Source organism: Lampetra fluviatilis, chromosome 48, assembly GCF_964198595.1.
Source record: "Lampetra fluviatilis chromosome 48, kcLamFluv1.1, whole genome shotgun sequence".
Classification (NCBI taxonomy): Eukaryota; Metazoa; Chordata; class Hyperoartia; order Petromyzontiformes; family Petromyzontidae; genus Lampetra; species Lampetra fluviatilis.
In genome coordinates this window covers 8667803-8685638 of record NC_136322.1, presented here as the reverse complement: position 1 = coordinate 8685638, position 17836 = coordinate 8667803, and the positions used below count along the sequence as shown (strand labels likewise).

Here is a 17836-nt window from a genome sequence, read left to right as displayed (position 1 = left end):
TGTCGGAAAGACAGCGTCTGAATGAGTCTGAATGAGACTTTCCGACAGACCTGTTCTTCACCTGAGGACGGCTGCTTGCGTCGTGGCCGAAACATCGTGAGAATTGTATTTTATAATGTTTTATTATTATTATTATTTTATTACTTCTCTTCTACGTGACGACTTTACCGAAAGAACCAAGAAGATGAATCCCTGCTGCAGTCACGAGAGAAGCTTTACATCGAAATTTAGAACTAAGTTGTAATAATACAAACTAAATTCATGAATTCTCTACTTCGACCGTGGGCCCCCTGAATCTCGCGACAATCCATCGGAGCCGCCAGGGGGTTGGGGTCAAGGCTGGCGGCCTTCAATGCTCAAGCGCTCCACCTGCGCACCGTCGAATACATCCACCGATCGATCTTCCCTCCTCCTCCTCCGTCGCCGTCAACGCCGTCACCCCCACTGCTGGCAAAGCTGCGCCGTCACCGCCGTCACCACCGTCGTCACCACCGCCGCTGTCGTCGCCGTCGTCACCACCGCCGTCACCACCACCGTCACCCCCACTGCTGGCAAAGCTGCGCCGTCACCACCGTCACCGCCGTCGCCGCCGCCGCCGCCGCCGCCGCCACCACCGTCACTACCGTCACTACCGTCGCCGCCGTCGCCGCCGCCGCCACCACCGTCACCCCACGCAGCACGCAGGGTTGGGAGGTGGGGGGTGGTGTCTCTCCTCTTCAGCCTCACGCGACGCTCCATCCCTCCCTCGCTCCCTTGCTCCTCCTCGCTCCCCCCTCGCTCGTTCGCTCCCTCATTCCTCCTTGCTCGCTCCCTCGCTCGCTCGCTCGCTCCCTCGTTCCTCTTCCTCGCTCCCCCCTCGCTCTCTCGCTCGTTCGCTCCTCGCTCCCTCGCTCTCTCCCTCGCTCCCTCGCTCCCTCACCCCTCGCCCCCTCCCTCGCTCGCTTGCTCGCTCCCTCGTTCCTCCTCCTCGCTCGCTCCTTCGCCCCTCGCTCGCTTGCTCCCCCCTCGCTCGCTTGCTCCCTCGTTCCTCCTTGCTCGCCCCCTCGCTCCTTGCCCCTCGCTCGCTCACATGAAGGGCTTCTCCTCCGTGTGCGTCCTCAGGTGCTTCATGAAGCTGGCCGTGTAGGTGAACTCCTTGCCGCACTCGTTGCACTTGTGCGGCTTGCCGTCGACGTGGCAGCGCTCGTGCCTCTGCAGGTTGCCCAGGTGGGTGAACACCTTCCCGCACTCGGCGCACGCGTGCGGCTTCTCGTCCGTGTGCGAGCGCAGGTGCTTCTTGAAGCTCGCCGTGTAGGTGAACACCTTGCCGCAGTCGCCGCACATGTACGGCTTCTCGCCGCTCGCGTGCGACCGCTGGTGCTCGCGCAGACGCTCCGGCTGGGCAAACTCCTTCTCGCACACGCCGCACGTGTGCGTCTTGTCGCCGTTGTTGCCGTTGCCGTTGCCGCCGTTGTTGCCGTTGTTGTTCCCGCCGCCACCGGAGTTCCCCCCGGCGTTCCCGCCGGTGGCCGCGTGAGACGCCAGGTGGCCGTGGAACTCGCCGAGCCAGGCGAACACCTTCCCGCACGCCGTGCACTGGTACGGCGGCTGCGGCAGCTGCTGCGGCGGAAGCAGCGACGGCTGCTGCTGCTGTTGCTGCTGCTTGTTGTTGTTGTTGTTGTTGCCGTGGCTACGCTGGTGCATCTGCAGGTTGCCCGCCAGCGCGAACCCCTTGCCGCACTCGGCGCACTTGAACGGCTTCTCGGCGGCCGCGGCTGCGGCGGCCGCCGCGTGGGTGCGTGCGTGGATCTCCAGGTTGCATCGGCGGTCCGTGCTGTAGGGGCACTGCTCGCACTCGTGCTGCTGCTGCTGCTGCTGCGTCGAGGTCGGCGGTGGCGGCGGTGGTGGCGGCGGCGTGTGGTCGCCGGGCCGAGCGTGACGCTTCATGTGGTCCTGCAGCGCCGGCTGGCTCACCAGCACCCAGCTGCAAACGGGGCACATGTAGCGCGTCTCCTCCTCCTCCTTCATGTTTCCTGGCCTGCGCGCAGGGACGGGGGGTGGTGGAGGTGGTGGAGGTGGGTGGGGTGGGGTGGGGGTGGGGCGGAGACGACAACGACGACGGGAAGGAGAAAAGGATCCGCTGGAAAACTCCGCCCCCCCCGGTCAGACGACGTCGCCGCTTTACGTTTGTGGGGGTGGGTGGGGGGGTGGGTGGGGGGGTGGGTGGGGGGGTTTTCCTCGTCGTCGTTCAAAGACGTGAGGGTTGACACCCGCCCCGCCTCCGTCACCCCCCGCCCCGCCCCCGTTGCCTCTGGGCCTAGTCGTTCTTCGTGGCGGGTGTTGGGGTGGTCGGGGGGGGTGGCGGCACTTTGGACGACGAGGCATCGTCACCGTGCGCGCGTCGTGGTGCCGAGGGGGGGGGTGTGGGGGTGGCAGAGGTCGCAACCGGGTACCCGATACCCATACCCTACCCGATACCCGGCTACGCGTACCGGGTACGGGCAGTCGGGTAGCCGTTTGTGACCCTGGTGCGGCCGGGTACGGGTACGGGTAGGCCGTGAGTCACTGGTGAGTCACCGTTTGTCGCTCATTTCCCAACGTCTTGTCTCTTCTCACAATTCAAGTTCCTAGAATCAACCCACCCGCGCCTGCAACGTGGCTTCATCCCAGAGGTCGCAATCGGGTACCCGATACCCGTACCCTACCTTATACCCGGCCGGGTACGGGTAGCCGGGTATCGGGTAGGGTACGGGTACCCGTTTGCGACCCTGCTGCGGCCGGGTACGGGTACGGGGGTAAGGAATCAAAACCCGTTTGCGACCTCTGGGGGGTGGGGGTTCGATAGCAGCATGGCGATGATGGCGGCGATGATGGTGGCGGTGGTGGTGTTTTTCTTGACTATTTGTGCGTCAGGGGCCGCACTCAAGGGGCTACCAGGGGGGGGCGCCGGCGAGCAGTGGCACCGCGCACGAGGTGGGGGCAGGGTGGCCAGCGCCACGCCCGGCCTGTGCCAGGCCATGTGCACGTTGAGGCCACTTGAAGTGTCGAAGGCCCGCTGGCAGGAGGTCACGGGGCAGACCCTGCAGGTGCCACGGGTCGACTGACTGAGATGACTGGCTGATGCACCACCTGTGCCCCCTACTGTGTCAACTTGCTGTGCTTTAGCCACCCGGCGCTCCGCTCGTTGTTGCGAGCGTCGCTCCTCCGCCCTCCGTTGTTGCTGGAGGGCGACTGCCTCCAACTGCCCAGTAGCGTCCTTCACGAGCCTCCTCCACAGAGGCCGATCTTGACACCGCTGGTACCGGTCGTCGGCAAGTCTACTCAGCTCCACGTCCTCCAGCACCGCCTCGGTCCACCTCTTCTCTAGCCCGTGCTGTGCCTGATTAGTCCCCGTCATTCGGCGAAACAGAAGCTGTTTGGGCATGCGGTGGCTGGGCATGCGGGCTACATGACCCAGCCAATGGAGCCTTGCCTGCCGGAGGAGCTCACCGATGGGACTTCGTCCAGATCTTTCGAGGATTTGTGAGCTCCTCACACAATCCATCCTGGTTTAAACCCAGGATGGATCGTGGGCAGGCCAGCCTAAATGTTTCTAACCGGCGAAGATGTTCCATTAGGGGGGGCGGGGGGTCCACGTTTCACAAGCATAGAGAAGGGAGTGCGTGACCGTGGCCGAGAAAAGCGTGAAGCTTCATGTGGAGCGACAGACCAGGTAGCTTCCACAAAGCAGCGTTACGCAGCCGGTGAAAAGATAATGCCGCCCAACTTATCCGGAGTGAGACCTCTGCTGGCAACCCGGAGCCAGTCATAAGCACACCGCCCAGGTGTGGAAAACTCTCCACTCTCTCCACAACTGCTTCATCACCAGTTGGGAGTTGAGGGGGTGGAGTGTTTGATGGCACAAAATACTCAGGCGGGCGCTTAGTTTTGGTGGGGCTAATGGTAAGGCCCCATGCTCTAGGTTCAGCAGCAGCGCCTCCAACTCCTTCTCTGAGCGAGCGGCAATCACCAGATCATCGGCATACAAAACACGGTTAACCAATAGGGCCCCATCCCTCGATCGCACCCAGGCATCGATTAGCCTCCCATTGTATCTGTACCAGATGGAAATTCCAGAGATGATCTCCCAAGTGAAATACTGAGGGAGGGTGGCATCTGTGTGCAGACTGCCCTACATGACATCACCGCAATCGTCTGGACAACAGGAAGGGTTCCGCAGGAATGGAAGGATGCCCTTGTGGTCCCCCTCTTTAAGAAGGGGGACCGCACAGACTGTAACAACTACAGGGGCATCTCGCTCCTCTTTAATGCTGGGAAAGATCCTAGAAAGGATTATTCAACATCGCCTTGCCAGGCATCCTGAGGAGAGGTTTGCGGAACCCCAATGTGGTTTCAGGCCAGGGCGGTCTTGCACAGATAACATATTTTCTGTCCGTCTGCTACAGCAGAGGTGTAGGGAATTCCAACAAGACCTACATCTCTGCTTTATTGACCTGGTCAAGGCCTATGATACCATCAGTAGGCTTGGGCTCTGGGTTGTTCTTCGTGCTTTTGGAGTCCCTGACCCTCTGCTCACGATCATTAAGGACCTTCATGATGGTGAGTGGGCCCGGGTTTAGCTAAGTGGCCAGGAGTCCGAGCCATTCCCTGTTCAACTTGGGGTGCGACAGGGATGTCCTCTGGCTCTCACATTATTTAACATCATTTTTGACAACGTAATTCGAGCTTTCCATGGCCGTACCGGAGGAATTCCCACTCACTCACACACACTCAACAACAACCGCTATTCGCCACTAAATGGCGGTGAAGTCACGGCGCTTGTGCACTTTAAGGCCACGTGAAGTGTCGAACGCCCACCGGCAGGAGGTCACGGGACAGACCCAGCAGGTGCCATGGGTTGACCGACTGAGACAACTGGCAGATGCACCACCTGTTCCCCCCTACTGTGCCAACTCGCTGTGTTTTATCCGCCCGGCGCTCCGCTCGTTGTTGCGAGCGTCGCTCCTCCGCCCTCCGTTGTTGCTGCTGGAATGCGACTGGCCACCCAACTTTCACGAGCCTCCTCATCCTCCGCAGAGGCCAATCTCGACACCGCTGGTACCGGTCATTGGCAAGTCCACTCACACGCCAAACTCGCACAAACTCCACCGAGAAAGTGCACCCAAATCGGAAATCGAACCCAGGCCCTTTTTTCGCTCTCCCCCCCACCCCTTCCCTCAACTTTGTCTCCCGACGATCAGAACCAGAGAGACGCAGCTCCATCCGTCGACGCCGCTGGGCGGGATCGTCGCACACACGAGACGAAAGAAACAAAACGGCCAGGACCGGCTCAGCATGGCGCCGCCCCCACTCCGGCCACACAGCACTTTAGCAGTGGGAGCCACGGTGGGCTGGGAGATGTTAACTACCTCGCCTGGTGTGCAGGAGGTTGTGGGTTCTATCCTGACCCCTGACGCCTGCTGCTGTATATTTGCAGTCTGCGTCTCTCTCTCTCATCATCATCACGGTGGCTAGGAGATGTTAACCACCTCGCCTGGTATGCAGGAGGTCATGGGTTCGATCCCGACCCCCGACACCTGCTGCTGCTGCTGTATATTTGGAGTCTGCGTCTCTCTCATCATCAGCATCACGATGGCTAGGAGATGTTAACCACCTCGCCTGGTATGCAGAAGGTCATGGGTTCGATCCCGACCCCCGACACCTGCTGCTGCTGCTGTATATTTGGAGTCTGCGTCTCTCTCATCATCAGCACCACGATGGCTAAAACATGTTAACTACCTCGCCTGGTATGCAGGAGGTCGTGGGTTCTATCCCGACCCCGACGCCTGCTGCTGCTGCTGTATATTTGGAGTCTGCGTGCCTCCCTTTCTCTCTCCCCGTGGTCGCGTGGCTTTTTCTCCGGGTCCTCCGGTTTCCCCCTCCACATTTAGAATCAACATCACGCATTTGAGAGTATTTGGCCGCTGCTGTACATTTCCACGTGACGACGACAACAAAAAGCCACGACGTTGCGCTCATCATCTGTGATGGCCTGAGTCGCTTGCGAAAAAGCGCTACGCGACTCTGTGGTGGGACCTTTACCCTGGAAAACGGTGAAAAAAAATAGTATTTTTTTTTATTTTTCGTTTTTTTCGGTAAAGTCACGTAGGTAAAACATTAAAATTAATAAAAGGAAAATAAAATAAAAATCACGACGTTTCGGAGGCAACACAAGCTTCCGTCTTCAGGTGGAACCGTCACAGCCACGACAGCTGTATCAAGTAAATGAGAGATTGCAGGAGCTCTGTTTTACCTACGTGACTTTACCGAAAAAACCTAAGAATATGAATCCTTGCAGTCACGAAAGCTTCAAATCTAGAAGTAATGTTTTTTTTTTCCCATAAACAAATACATCGCAAAAACGCATGTTCCTCAACCCGCAGGCACGCTCCGCTCACCACCACGTCGTCTGGAGGTAGATTTGAGAAGCCATTACAGTCAAGGCTCGATTATCCGGGGATGGGGTTGTGTGTGTGTGGGGTGGGGGGTGGGTGATGGGGGGGGGTGGCCGCCCTGAATGAGACAAAAGCAAGCAAGGTCAATGAGGTCGCCGCGAGACGGAACCGCGCCGTAGGCCTCGGCAAGGTAAGGTAAAAGTAAAACGGTAAAAGTAAAACAAGACAAACTTTACCCTTACCTTTTACCCTTTAGCAGGTAAGGTAAACGGTAAAAAGCAACGAGCCTACCTTTACCCTACCTTTTACCTTACCACAATACCATCGCTCTACCCTTACCTTTTACCCTTTAGCAGATCAGGTAAAAGTGTAAAAACAACGAGCCTACCTTTACCCTACCTTTTACCTTACCACAATACAATCGCTCTACCCTTACCTTTTACCCTTTAGCAGGTAAGGTAAAAGTGTAAAAAGCAACGAGCCTACCTTTACCCTACCTTTTACCTTACCACAATGCAATCGCTCTACCCTTACCTTTTACCCTTTAGCAGGTAAGGTAAACGGTAAAAAGCAACGAGCCTACCTTTACCCTACCTTTTACCCTTACCCCATACAAATTACCCGATTACAGGGTAATTACTGGGGTACTACGACACATGAACAAGGTTTATAACGGTACATGCTAGGTAGAGCGCTTTATACATATAGAATACTCTCCATTCCAATTTTACACGCTTTGAACTCACTCTGTCTGTTGTTGTTGTCATTGTTGTTGTTGTTGTTGTCGTTGTATCCTCAAATCTTGCAACTCAATTTTAACCCACTTCCCAATATGGTATAGACTGCAATTTTGGAATACTTATGTCATACTTATGACAACGCTATATTCTATCATAAAAATATATCTGTTTTTAAACATTCTTTTTTTACGTGTTATGTTTCGGCTTGGGTCTAATTGTCCACGCTCAACTGACGTTGGCTGTAATTGGCCACGGTCCCTTACGTTACGGCAAGCTTCGGGGCCACTTCCTGGAGCCGTGGAGTTCTGCCATTACTCGTACGGTACATTTAATAAAAGCGTGTTTAAAAAAAAAAGTAAAAAAAAAACATTACTTATTAAATGGAGGCCACGGACTGTGCCACGGAGCTTCTAGCGGTAAACTAGGCACCGTATTTACCGGGTAATACTTCGCGCTACCTTTACCCGACCGGGTAATTCTTCCGAGCTACCTTTACCCTGTACCCTTTACCTTACCCCTTGGGCATGTCGGCACCTTTACCCTTTACCCTTTCACCCGGTAAAAAGGGTCATTTACCTTACCTTGCCGAGGCCTACCGTGCCGCGCAGAGCAACGCGCAGAGCCTCGCGGGCAACCGGGAGCCTTTGACGAATTCGGGGGCCGGGAGATGTTCGAAAAGCACCGGGTACTGCAGTGCACCGCAGAGGTGGCAACCGGGTACCCGATACCCGTACCCTACCCGATACCAGGCTACCCGTACCCGGCCGGGTATCGGTACGGGTAAGGAATAAAACCCGGGTAGGCCGTGAGTCACTGGTGAGTCACCGTTTGTCACTCATTTCCCAACGTCTTGTGTCTCTTCTCACAATTCAAGTTCCTAGAATCAACCCACCCGTGCCTGCAACGCGGCTTCATCCCAGAGGTCGCAATCGGGTACCCGATACCCGTACCCGTTCCCGGCCGGGTACGGGTACGGGTACGGCCGGGTACGGGTACCCGTTTGCGACCCTGGTGCGGCCGGGTACGGGTAAGGAATCAAAACCCGATTGCGACCTCTGCCCAGGAGTAGCCAGCGGTTTTCTCCGTCGGAGGTTAACGTTTCGACGACGTGACGCGCGCACCCGACCGGGGGGCAGGGGGCAATATCGGCGGGTAAAAGAACTAAAGACCGATCGACCGGTCGATCAAGAGCGTCTGTGCAGAGTACGGGAAGCAACGGACACCTGTGGAGGAGGCTGGCAGGGTTAGAGGTCAGGGCGTGGGGCCAGCACCGCTGAGAGCCTGAGTTCCAATCCAGGTTGCGGCTGCTGACCGTTGACTAAAGCGGGGTTTTCTCAAGTGTAGCGAGTTGATGGCCTCAGTCCCGGGTCGCCGGTGACTGCAAACAACAACAACAACAAAAACACCATTGGAACCTCATCTGCCAGTAGAAAAATATGATAATTGGGTTTTTTACCCTTTTATCTGGCAACAAAACTGACACCATGTTTGCATTGACCACAATACCTGTGGTCGGAATGCAAACAAAAAACACAACTCTGATAATGGATATGCACCGTCCATGAAATTGATTGGTCCACACCCGAGACAGCTTTCCTTAGAGCCTAGTCTCACATGGTGTTGGACCAGATGACGCCAAAAGGCGCACAACTCAAAGACAATGCACCATCAGAGTATCAGAGCTCGGGGTGAAGCATTTACACCATTGGAACCTCCTTTGCCAGTAGCAAAATATGTTAATAGTTTTTTTACCCTTTTATCTGGAAACAAAACTGACACCGTTTTTTACGAGGAGTCATGTTTGCATTGACCACAATACCTTCGGTCATAATGCAAAAAAAAACACAACTCTGATAATGTATGTGCACTGTCCTTGAAATTGATTGATGGTGCGCGAGCCGCGTTCCGTTTTGCAATCGGGGGGGGGGGGGGAGGACGTCGTCACCGGAAACGGGGAGCGAGTTAGCCACCCGGCGGTTTGACGGAGAGCGCCGCCGCATCCCATCGGGTTCGCTCGCAGCCTCCGCTCGCATCTCGCGAAGCTCCGCGGAGATTCGCGACTAAACTGCACTCGGTACCGGTCCGCGGTCCTGGGGTTTGGGGACCCTTTGCCGTACTGGATGGACTCGATGAATCGCGGGCGGGCGGGCGGCCGAAGCCTCACACAAAACGGCGGCTGCCGATCTCCCCCCGCCGCAGACAGCCTAGCGCGCTAGGCCTAGCACACGAGGCCTAGCACGCGAGGCCTAGCACGCAAATTGAGGCCTTCCGGGGGTCCCATAGGGCACCGGCTCCGCTGGGAACTACCCAGCCAACGCAGCCTTGCCTGCCGGAGGAGCTCACCGATGGGACTTTGACCAGATCTTTCAAGGATTTGTGAGCTCCTCACACAATCCAGCCTGCAGGTTAAACCCAGGATGGATCGTAGGCAGACCAGCCTAAATGTTTCCAACCGGCGAAGATGCTCCATTAGGGGGGTCCACGTTTCGCAAGCGTAGAGAAGGGAGGGAATGACCGTGGCCGAGAAGACCTGAAGCTTCGTGCGGAGCGACAGACCAGGTAGCTTCCACACAGCGTTACGCAACCGATGAAAAGATATTGCCGCTCGACTGATTCGGAGTGAGACATCTGCTGTTAAACTGGAGCCGGTCATGAGCACACTGCCCAGGTATGGGAAACTCTCCACTCTCTCCACAACTGCCCCATCACCGATTGGGAGTTGTGGGGGTGGAGTGTCCGATGGTACAAAATACCCAGGCAGGTGCTTAGTTTTGGTGGGGCTGATGGTAAGGCCCCACCGCTTAGTGGCACGCTCCAGTCTCAGCAGCAGCGTCTCCAACTCCTCTTCTGAATGAGCAGCTATTACCAAATCATCGGCATACATTACGTGGTTGACCAATAGGGAGCCATCCCTTGATCGCACCCGGGTATCGATCAGCCTCCCATTGTATCTGTGTAACGGGTTCCGGAGACACTTGTAGAGGTAACTTCTTTATTACGATCCAACACTCCAACACTCCAACAGTCCAACACCCCAACTACTCTGTTACAGCCTAGGTACACAGCCTAGGTACACAGCCTAGATACACTACTCTGGCTACGCTCTGGAACTCGCCCTCACAAGGACGTAGAGCCGGGAGTTCCAGATTCCCACCACTCGCTCTCACAACATCCCAGGGTCCTCAGATGGCTGGTCTTGGGTCTTGGGTCTTGAGCAACAACTGGCCCTGATCGTCCAGGGAGCTCCCCTTTTATGCCTCGTCCCCAACGAGGGGTGGGGCTGTGTGCGCCCCCAGATATCCCACAGAGCACACACAGCCCCCCCCCGTTGGTGGCGCCAAGCGGCTTAAGCGCCTGGGCCGCCCAGGAACCCAGCGCCTGGTGCCAAGAGGCTTAAGCGCCTGGCCCGCCCAGGGTCCCAGAGCCCCCAGCAGCCCCTCCCTTCTTATGTCACTACATCTGTACCAAATGTAAATTCCCCTCGTACAGCTATTGAAGGCTTCACGAACTACGTGGTCAAAATAGATGTTAAATAATGTGGGAGCCAATGGACATCCCTGTCGCACCCCAAGGTGAACAGGGAAAGGCTCTGACTCCCGGCCACGTAGTTTTACCCGGGCCCGCTCACCATCATGAAGGTCCTTAATGATCGTGAGCAGAGAGTCAGGGACTCCGAAAGCACGAAGAAGAACCCAGAGCCCAGGCCTACTGATGGTAGGTCAATAAAGCAGACATGAAAGGTCTTGTTGAAATTCCTTACACCTCTGCTGTAGCAGACGGACAGAAAATATGGCATCTGTGCAGGACCGCCCTTTCCTGAAACCACATTGGGGCTCCGCAAGCCTCTCCTCAGCATGCCTAGCAAGGCGATGTTGAATAATCCTTGCCAGGACCTTTCCCGGCACACTGAGGAGTGAGATGCCCCTATAGTTGTTACAGTCTGTGCGGTCCCCCTTCTTAAAGAGGGGGACCACCAGGGCATCTTTCCAAACACACACACGCACACACACACGCACACACATGCACATACGCACACGCACGCGCACACCCACACATGCGCACACACCCACACACGCGCACACACACACACGGACACACACACGCGCACACACACGCGCACACACACACACCCACACATGCACACACACACGCGCACACACACACACCCACACATGCACACACACACCCACACATGCGCACACACACACATGCGCACACACACACACGCACGCACACGCCAACGAGCGAGCTCGCCCCCACGCCCACCCCACATTGTTCTGCACATTCCAAGACAAAGCCCCCCCCCCTCGCCTGCCCGTGTAGCCGACTAAACACCACACTACACTACTATACACTACTACTATACACTACACTATACACTACACTATACACTACTATACACTATACACTATACTATACACTACACTATACACTACTATACACTATACTACACGATACACTACACTATACACTACTACTATACACTACTATACACTACACTATACACTACTATACACTACACTATACACTACTACTATACACTACTATACACTACACTATACACTACTACTATACACTATACTATACACTACTATACACTACTACTATACACTACACTATACAATACTACTATACACTACTATACACTACACTATACACTACTACTATACACTACTATACACTACACTATACACTACTACTATACACTACTATACACTACACTATACACTACTACTATACACTACTATACACTACACTATACACTACTACTATACACTACTATACACTACTACTATACACTACTATACACTACACTATACACTATACTATACACTACTACTATACACTACACTATACAATACTACTATACACTACTATACACTACACTATACACTACACTATACACTACTACTATACACTACTATACACTATACACTACTCACTACACTATACACTACTACTATACACTACACTATACACTACTACTATACACTACACTATACACTTCTACCATACACTACACTATACACTACTACTATACACTACACTATACACTACTACTATACACTACACTATACACTATACTACACGATACACTACTATACACTACACTATACACTGCTACTATACACTACACTATACACTACTATACACTACTATACACTACACTATACACTACTACACACTACACTATACACTACACTATACACTACTACTATACACTACACTATACACTACCATACGCTACACTATACACTACACTATACACTACTATACACTAAACTATACACTAAACTATACACTACACTATATACTACCATACACTACACTATACACTACACTATACTACTATACACTATACTACTATACACTACACTATACACTACACTATACTACTATACACTACACTATACACTACACTATACTACTATACACTACACTATACACTACACTATACTACTATACACTATACTACTATACACTACACTATACAGTACACTACACTATACACTACACTATACTACTATACACTACACTATACACTACACTATACACTACACACCATATACAAATATAATACAGGGTTTTTGTTTTGAGTTAGATCGCGTAAATATATAAATGTTGTTGTGTCGTTAAACCCGCCACCACCCGACACAGCCAATCAGCGAGAGGTTTGTCACGTAAACAGAACGTGGCCAATTTGTTACTAGTACAGCACTAGTGTGTAGTGTAGTGTATAGTGTAGTGTATAGTGTAGTGTATAGTGTAGTGTGTAGTGTATAGTGTAGTGTATAGTGTAGTGTATAGTGTAGTGTGTAGTGTATAGTGTAGTGTATAGTGTAGTGTATAGTGTAGTGTAGTGTGTAGTGTATAGTGTAGTGTATAGTGTAGTGTATAGTGTAGTCTACAGTAGTGTGTAGTGTAGTGTGTAGTGTAGTGTGTAGTGCATCGTGTAGTGTGTAGTGTAGTGTATAGTAGTGTGTAGTGTAGTGTATAGTGTAGTGTATAGTGTAGTGTATAGTGTAGTGTATAGTGTAATGTGTAGTGTAGTGTATAGTGTAGTGTATAGTAGTGTATAGTGTAGTGTATATAGTGTAGTGTATAGTGTATGGTAGTGTAGTGTATAGTGTAGTGTATAGTGTAGTAGTGTATAGTGTAGTAGTGTATAGTGTAGTATAATGTGTAGTGTAATGTGTAGTGTATAGTGTAGTGTATAGTCTAGTATATAGAGTAGTGTATAGTGTAGTAGTGTATAGTAGTGTATAGTGTAGTGTATAGTGTAGTGTGTAGTGTATCGTGTAGTGTATAGTGTAGTCTACAGTAGTGTATAGTGTAGTCTACAGTAGTGTATAGTAGTGTATAGTGTATTGTATAGTAGTGTAGTGTATAGTGTAGTGTATAGTGTAGTGTATAGTGTAGGATACTAGTACAGCACTACACCGGTGTGTTGGAGAGCAAATCCACAACATTTTACAATCGGAGTTCGACGTTTCGCCAGTAATTATGACCGGCCTCATCTAACCCCACCCCCCCCACACCCCCCCCCCACACCCCCCCCCCCCCCCAATATCGTGAATGACAAGTCAAGAAACAAGGCTGAGTCGTTTAAGGCTGAGTCGACCTAGGCGAGTCCCAGGGTGCTGGCAGCCGCTAGCGAGTGGCCAGGTTCGCAGCGCAGCGCGCTAACCACTGCGCCACCGCTCCCCACCAAATCAAAGACAAAGATCCCCCGTGTAGCCTCTAACAGACTGCAGGGGAAAGTGCTGTCAACTGGCACCTCACACACAGACACAGACAAAGGTCCCCCGTGTAGCCTCTAACAGACTGCAGGGGCAAGTGCTGTCAGCTAGCACCTCACACACAGACACAGACAAAGATCCCCCGTGTAGCCTCTAACAGACTGCAGGGGCAAGTGCTGTCAGCTAGCACCTCACACACAGACACAGACAAAGATCCCCCGTGTAGCCTCTAACAGACTGCAGGGGAAAGTGCTGTTAACTGGCACCTCACACACAGACAAAGGTCCCCCGTGTAGCCTTAACATACTGCAGGGGAAAGTGCTGTCAACTGGCACCTCACACACAGACACAGACAAAGGTCCCCCGTGTAGCCTCTAACAGACTGCAGGGGCAAGTGCTGTCAGCTAGCACCTCACACACAGACACAGACAAAGATCCCCCGTGTAGCCTCTAACAGACTGCAGGGGAAAGTGCTGTTAACTGGCACCTCACACACAGACAAAGGTCCCCCGTGTAGCCTTAACAGACTGCAGGGGCAAGTGCTGTTAGCTAGCACCTCACACACCGACACAGACAAAGATCCCCCGTGTAGCCTCTAACAGACTGTAGGGGCAAGTGCTGTTAGCTGGCACCTCACACACAGACACAGACAAAGATCCCCCGTGTAGCCTCCAACAGGCTGCAGAGGCAAGTGCTGTTAGCTGGCACCTCACACACAGACACAGACAAAGCTCCCCCTTGTAGCCTCTAACAGGCTGCAGGGGCAAGTGCTGTTAGCTAGCACCTCACACACAGCCAAAGGTCCCCCGTGTAGCCTCTGACAGGCTGCAGGGGCAAGTGCTGTTAGCTAGCACCTCACACAGACACAGACAAAGATCCCCCGTGTAGCCTCTAACAGGCTGCAGGGGCAAGTGCTGTCAGCTAGCACCTCACACACAGACACAGACAAAGGTCCCCCGTGTAGCCTCTAACAGGCTGCAAGGGCAAGTGCTGTTAGCTAGCACCTCACACACACAGACAAAGGTCCCCCGTGTAGCCTCTAACAGGCTGCAGGGGCAAGTGCTGTTAGCTGGCACCTCACACACAGACACAGACAAAGATCCCCCGTGTAGCCTCTAACAGGCTGCAAGGGCAAGTGCTGTTAGCTGGCACCTCACACACAGACACAGACAAAGATCCCCCGTGTAGCCTCTAACAGGCTGCAGGGGCAAGTGCTTTTAGCTGGCACCTCACACACAGACACAGACAAAGATCCCCCGTGTAGCCTCTAACAGGCTGCAGGGGCAAGTGCTGTTAGCTAGCACTTCACACACAGACACAGACAAAGATCCCCCGTGTAGCCTCTAACAGACTGCAGGGGCAAGTGCTGTTAGCTAGCACCTCACACTCAGACACAGACAAAGATCCCCCGTGTAGCCTCTAACAGACTGCAGGGGCAAGTGCTGTCAGCTAGCACCTCACACACAGACACAGACAAAGATCCCCCGTGTAGCCTCTAACAGACTGCAGGGGCAAGTGCTGTTAGCTATCACCTCACACTCAGACACAGATCCCCCGTGTAGCCTCTAACAGACTGCAGGGGCAAGTGCTGTCAGCTAGCACCTCACACACAGACACAGACAAAGATCCCCCGTGTAGCCTCTAACAGGCTGCAGGGGCAAGTGCTGTCAGCTAGCACCTCACACACAGACACAGACAAAGATCCCCCGTGTAGCCTCTAACAGGCTGCAGGGGCAAGTGCTGTTAGCTAGCACCTCACACTCAGACACAGACAAAGATCCCCCGTGTAGCCTCTAACAGACTGCAGGGGCAAGTGCTGTGACACACACAGAGGGGGTGGATGGGTGACCAGCACCACTCCCGACCGCCTTTGTCTCCCCACCGCGACACCAGCTACACATTTGAGGCCGAGTTGACCTAAGGGAGGCCCGGCTCAAAGATAATCGTCACCCGGGTCGCCAGGTTCGCAGCGCGGCGCTAATCGCTGCGCCACCGCTCTCCACGCACGCGCGCGCTGGTTAGGGGGGTGGTCAAAATCCGATGAGCTATGAAGCGCTTCGTGCGCGCGTGTTTGTATGTCACGGACCCCTCCCCCCCCCCCCTCAGATCGATGCCCCCCCCCGCCCCCGTTGGGTAGGAGACCCACACATCGATCACGGATCGAACAATCCTCGGCAAATGCCGGCGACTGACCAGGGTTTTGTGCGGCGCCCCTTGGCTTGTGGCCCACGTGTAGAGCTTGTGGGGGTCGAAAGGGGGGCTCTTGGATCTCGGAAGACGAACGGAGCTTGTGGGGGTCGAAAGGGGGGCCCTTGGCTTGTGGCCCACGTGTAGAGCTTGTGGGGGTCGAAAGGGGGGCTCTTGGATCTCGGCAGGCTTGTAGAGCTTGTGGGGGTCTCGAAAGGGGGGCCCTTGGATCTTGGCAGACGAACGGAGCTGGGGGGGGGGGTCGAGAGGGGGGGGGGCTGCAGCCCTGGGCCCTTGGCAAGCAGCAGCAGCAGCGGCGGTGGTGGTGATGATGGTGGTGTCGGTGGTGGTGATGGTGTGGTGGTGGTGATGGTGGTGGTGGGGTCTTAGTGGTGGTGATGATGATGGTGGTGGTGGTGATGATGGTGATGTCGGTGGTGACGATGGTGGTGGTGGTGGTGTCAGTGGTGGCGGTGGTGATGGTGGTGTCAGTGGTGGCGGTGGTGGTGATGGTGGTGGTGGGGTCTTAGTGGTGATGATGATGATGGTGGTGATGGTGGGGTCTTAGTGGTGATGATGATGATGATGGTGGTGATGGTGGGGTCTTAGTGGTGATGATGATGATGGTGGTGATGGTGGGGTCTTAGTGGTGGTGATGGTGGTGATGGTGGGGTCTTAGTGGTGGTGGTGGTGATGGTGATGATGATGGTGGTGGTGATGGTGATGATGGTGGTGGTGGTGGTGATGGTGGGGTCTTAGTGGTGGTGATGGTGGTGATGGTGATGTCGGTGGTGGATTCCGCTGCTGTTTGTCGCTCGACTGAGCCCGCTCCGCCCTCTTCCCTTTGGCCCGTCGCGTGCAGCGACGACACCGCGCGGACAGAGAGAGGGGGAGAGGGGGAGAGACACACACACAGAGACACACACACAGAGACACAGAGACAGAGAGAGGGGGAGAGACACACACACACAGAGACACACACACAGAGACACAGAGACACACACACAGAGAGAGGGGGAGAGACACACACACAGAGACACAGAGACACACACACAGAGACACAGAGACAGAGGGGCAGAGACACACACACAGAGACAGAGAGGGGCAGAGACACACACACACAGAGACACAGAGACAGAGAGAGGGGCAGAGACACACACACAGAGACACACACACAGAGAGAGGGGGAGAGACACACACACAGAGACACACACACAGAGAGAGGGGGAGAGACACACACACAGAGACACACACACACAGAGAGGGGGAGAGACACACACACAGAGACACACACACAGAGACACACACACAGAGAGAGGGGGAGAGACACACACACAGAGACACACACACACAGAGAGGGGGAGAGACACACACACAGAGACACACACACAGAGACACACACACAGAGAGAGGGGGAGAGACACACACACAGAGACACACACACAGAGAGAGGGGGAGAGACACACACACAGAGACACACACACAGAGACACAGAGACAGAGAGAGGGGCAGAGACACACACACAGAAAGACACACACAGAGACACAGAGACAGAGAGAGGGGGAGAGACACACACACAGAGAGACACACACACAGACACAGAGAGAGGGGGAGAGACACACACACACAGAGACACACACAGAGACACAGAGACAGAGAGAGGGGGAGAGACACAGACAGAGAGAGAGAGAGAGGGAGACGGGGAGTGAGAGAGACACAGAGACAAACAGAGAGACACAGACACAGAGAGAGAGAG

The 17836-nt window shown here is 54.1% G+C and overlaps 1 protein-coding gene across 2 annotated transcripts in view; it reads right to left on the bottom strand.

Moving 5' to 3' along the window:
• Window positions 1-925: 925 nt before the first annotated feature.
• LOC144948310 (uncharacterized) overlaps window positions 926-17836 on the bottom strand; it is a 17978-nt gene continuing 1067 nt past the window's right edge. Inside the window, exons 2-5 of one of the 2 annotated variants that reach the window (XM_078877743.1) lie at window positions 16087-16329; window positions 8377-8531; window positions 6417-6531; window positions 926-2017 (exon numbers count right to left, since the gene is read on the bottom strand). In XM_078877743.1, the coding sequence (XP_078733869.1) occupies window positions 1066-2017; window positions 6417-6451 (987 nt within the window). In that variant the 5' untranslated portion in view covers window positions 6452-6531; window positions 8377-8531; window positions 16087-16329 and the 3' untranslated portion in view covers window positions 926-1065. The remainder of the gene's footprint in view (window positions 2018-6416; window positions 6532-8376; window positions 8532-16086; window positions 16330-17836) is intronic. The other variant, XM_078877744.1, reaches the window with a different exon arrangement.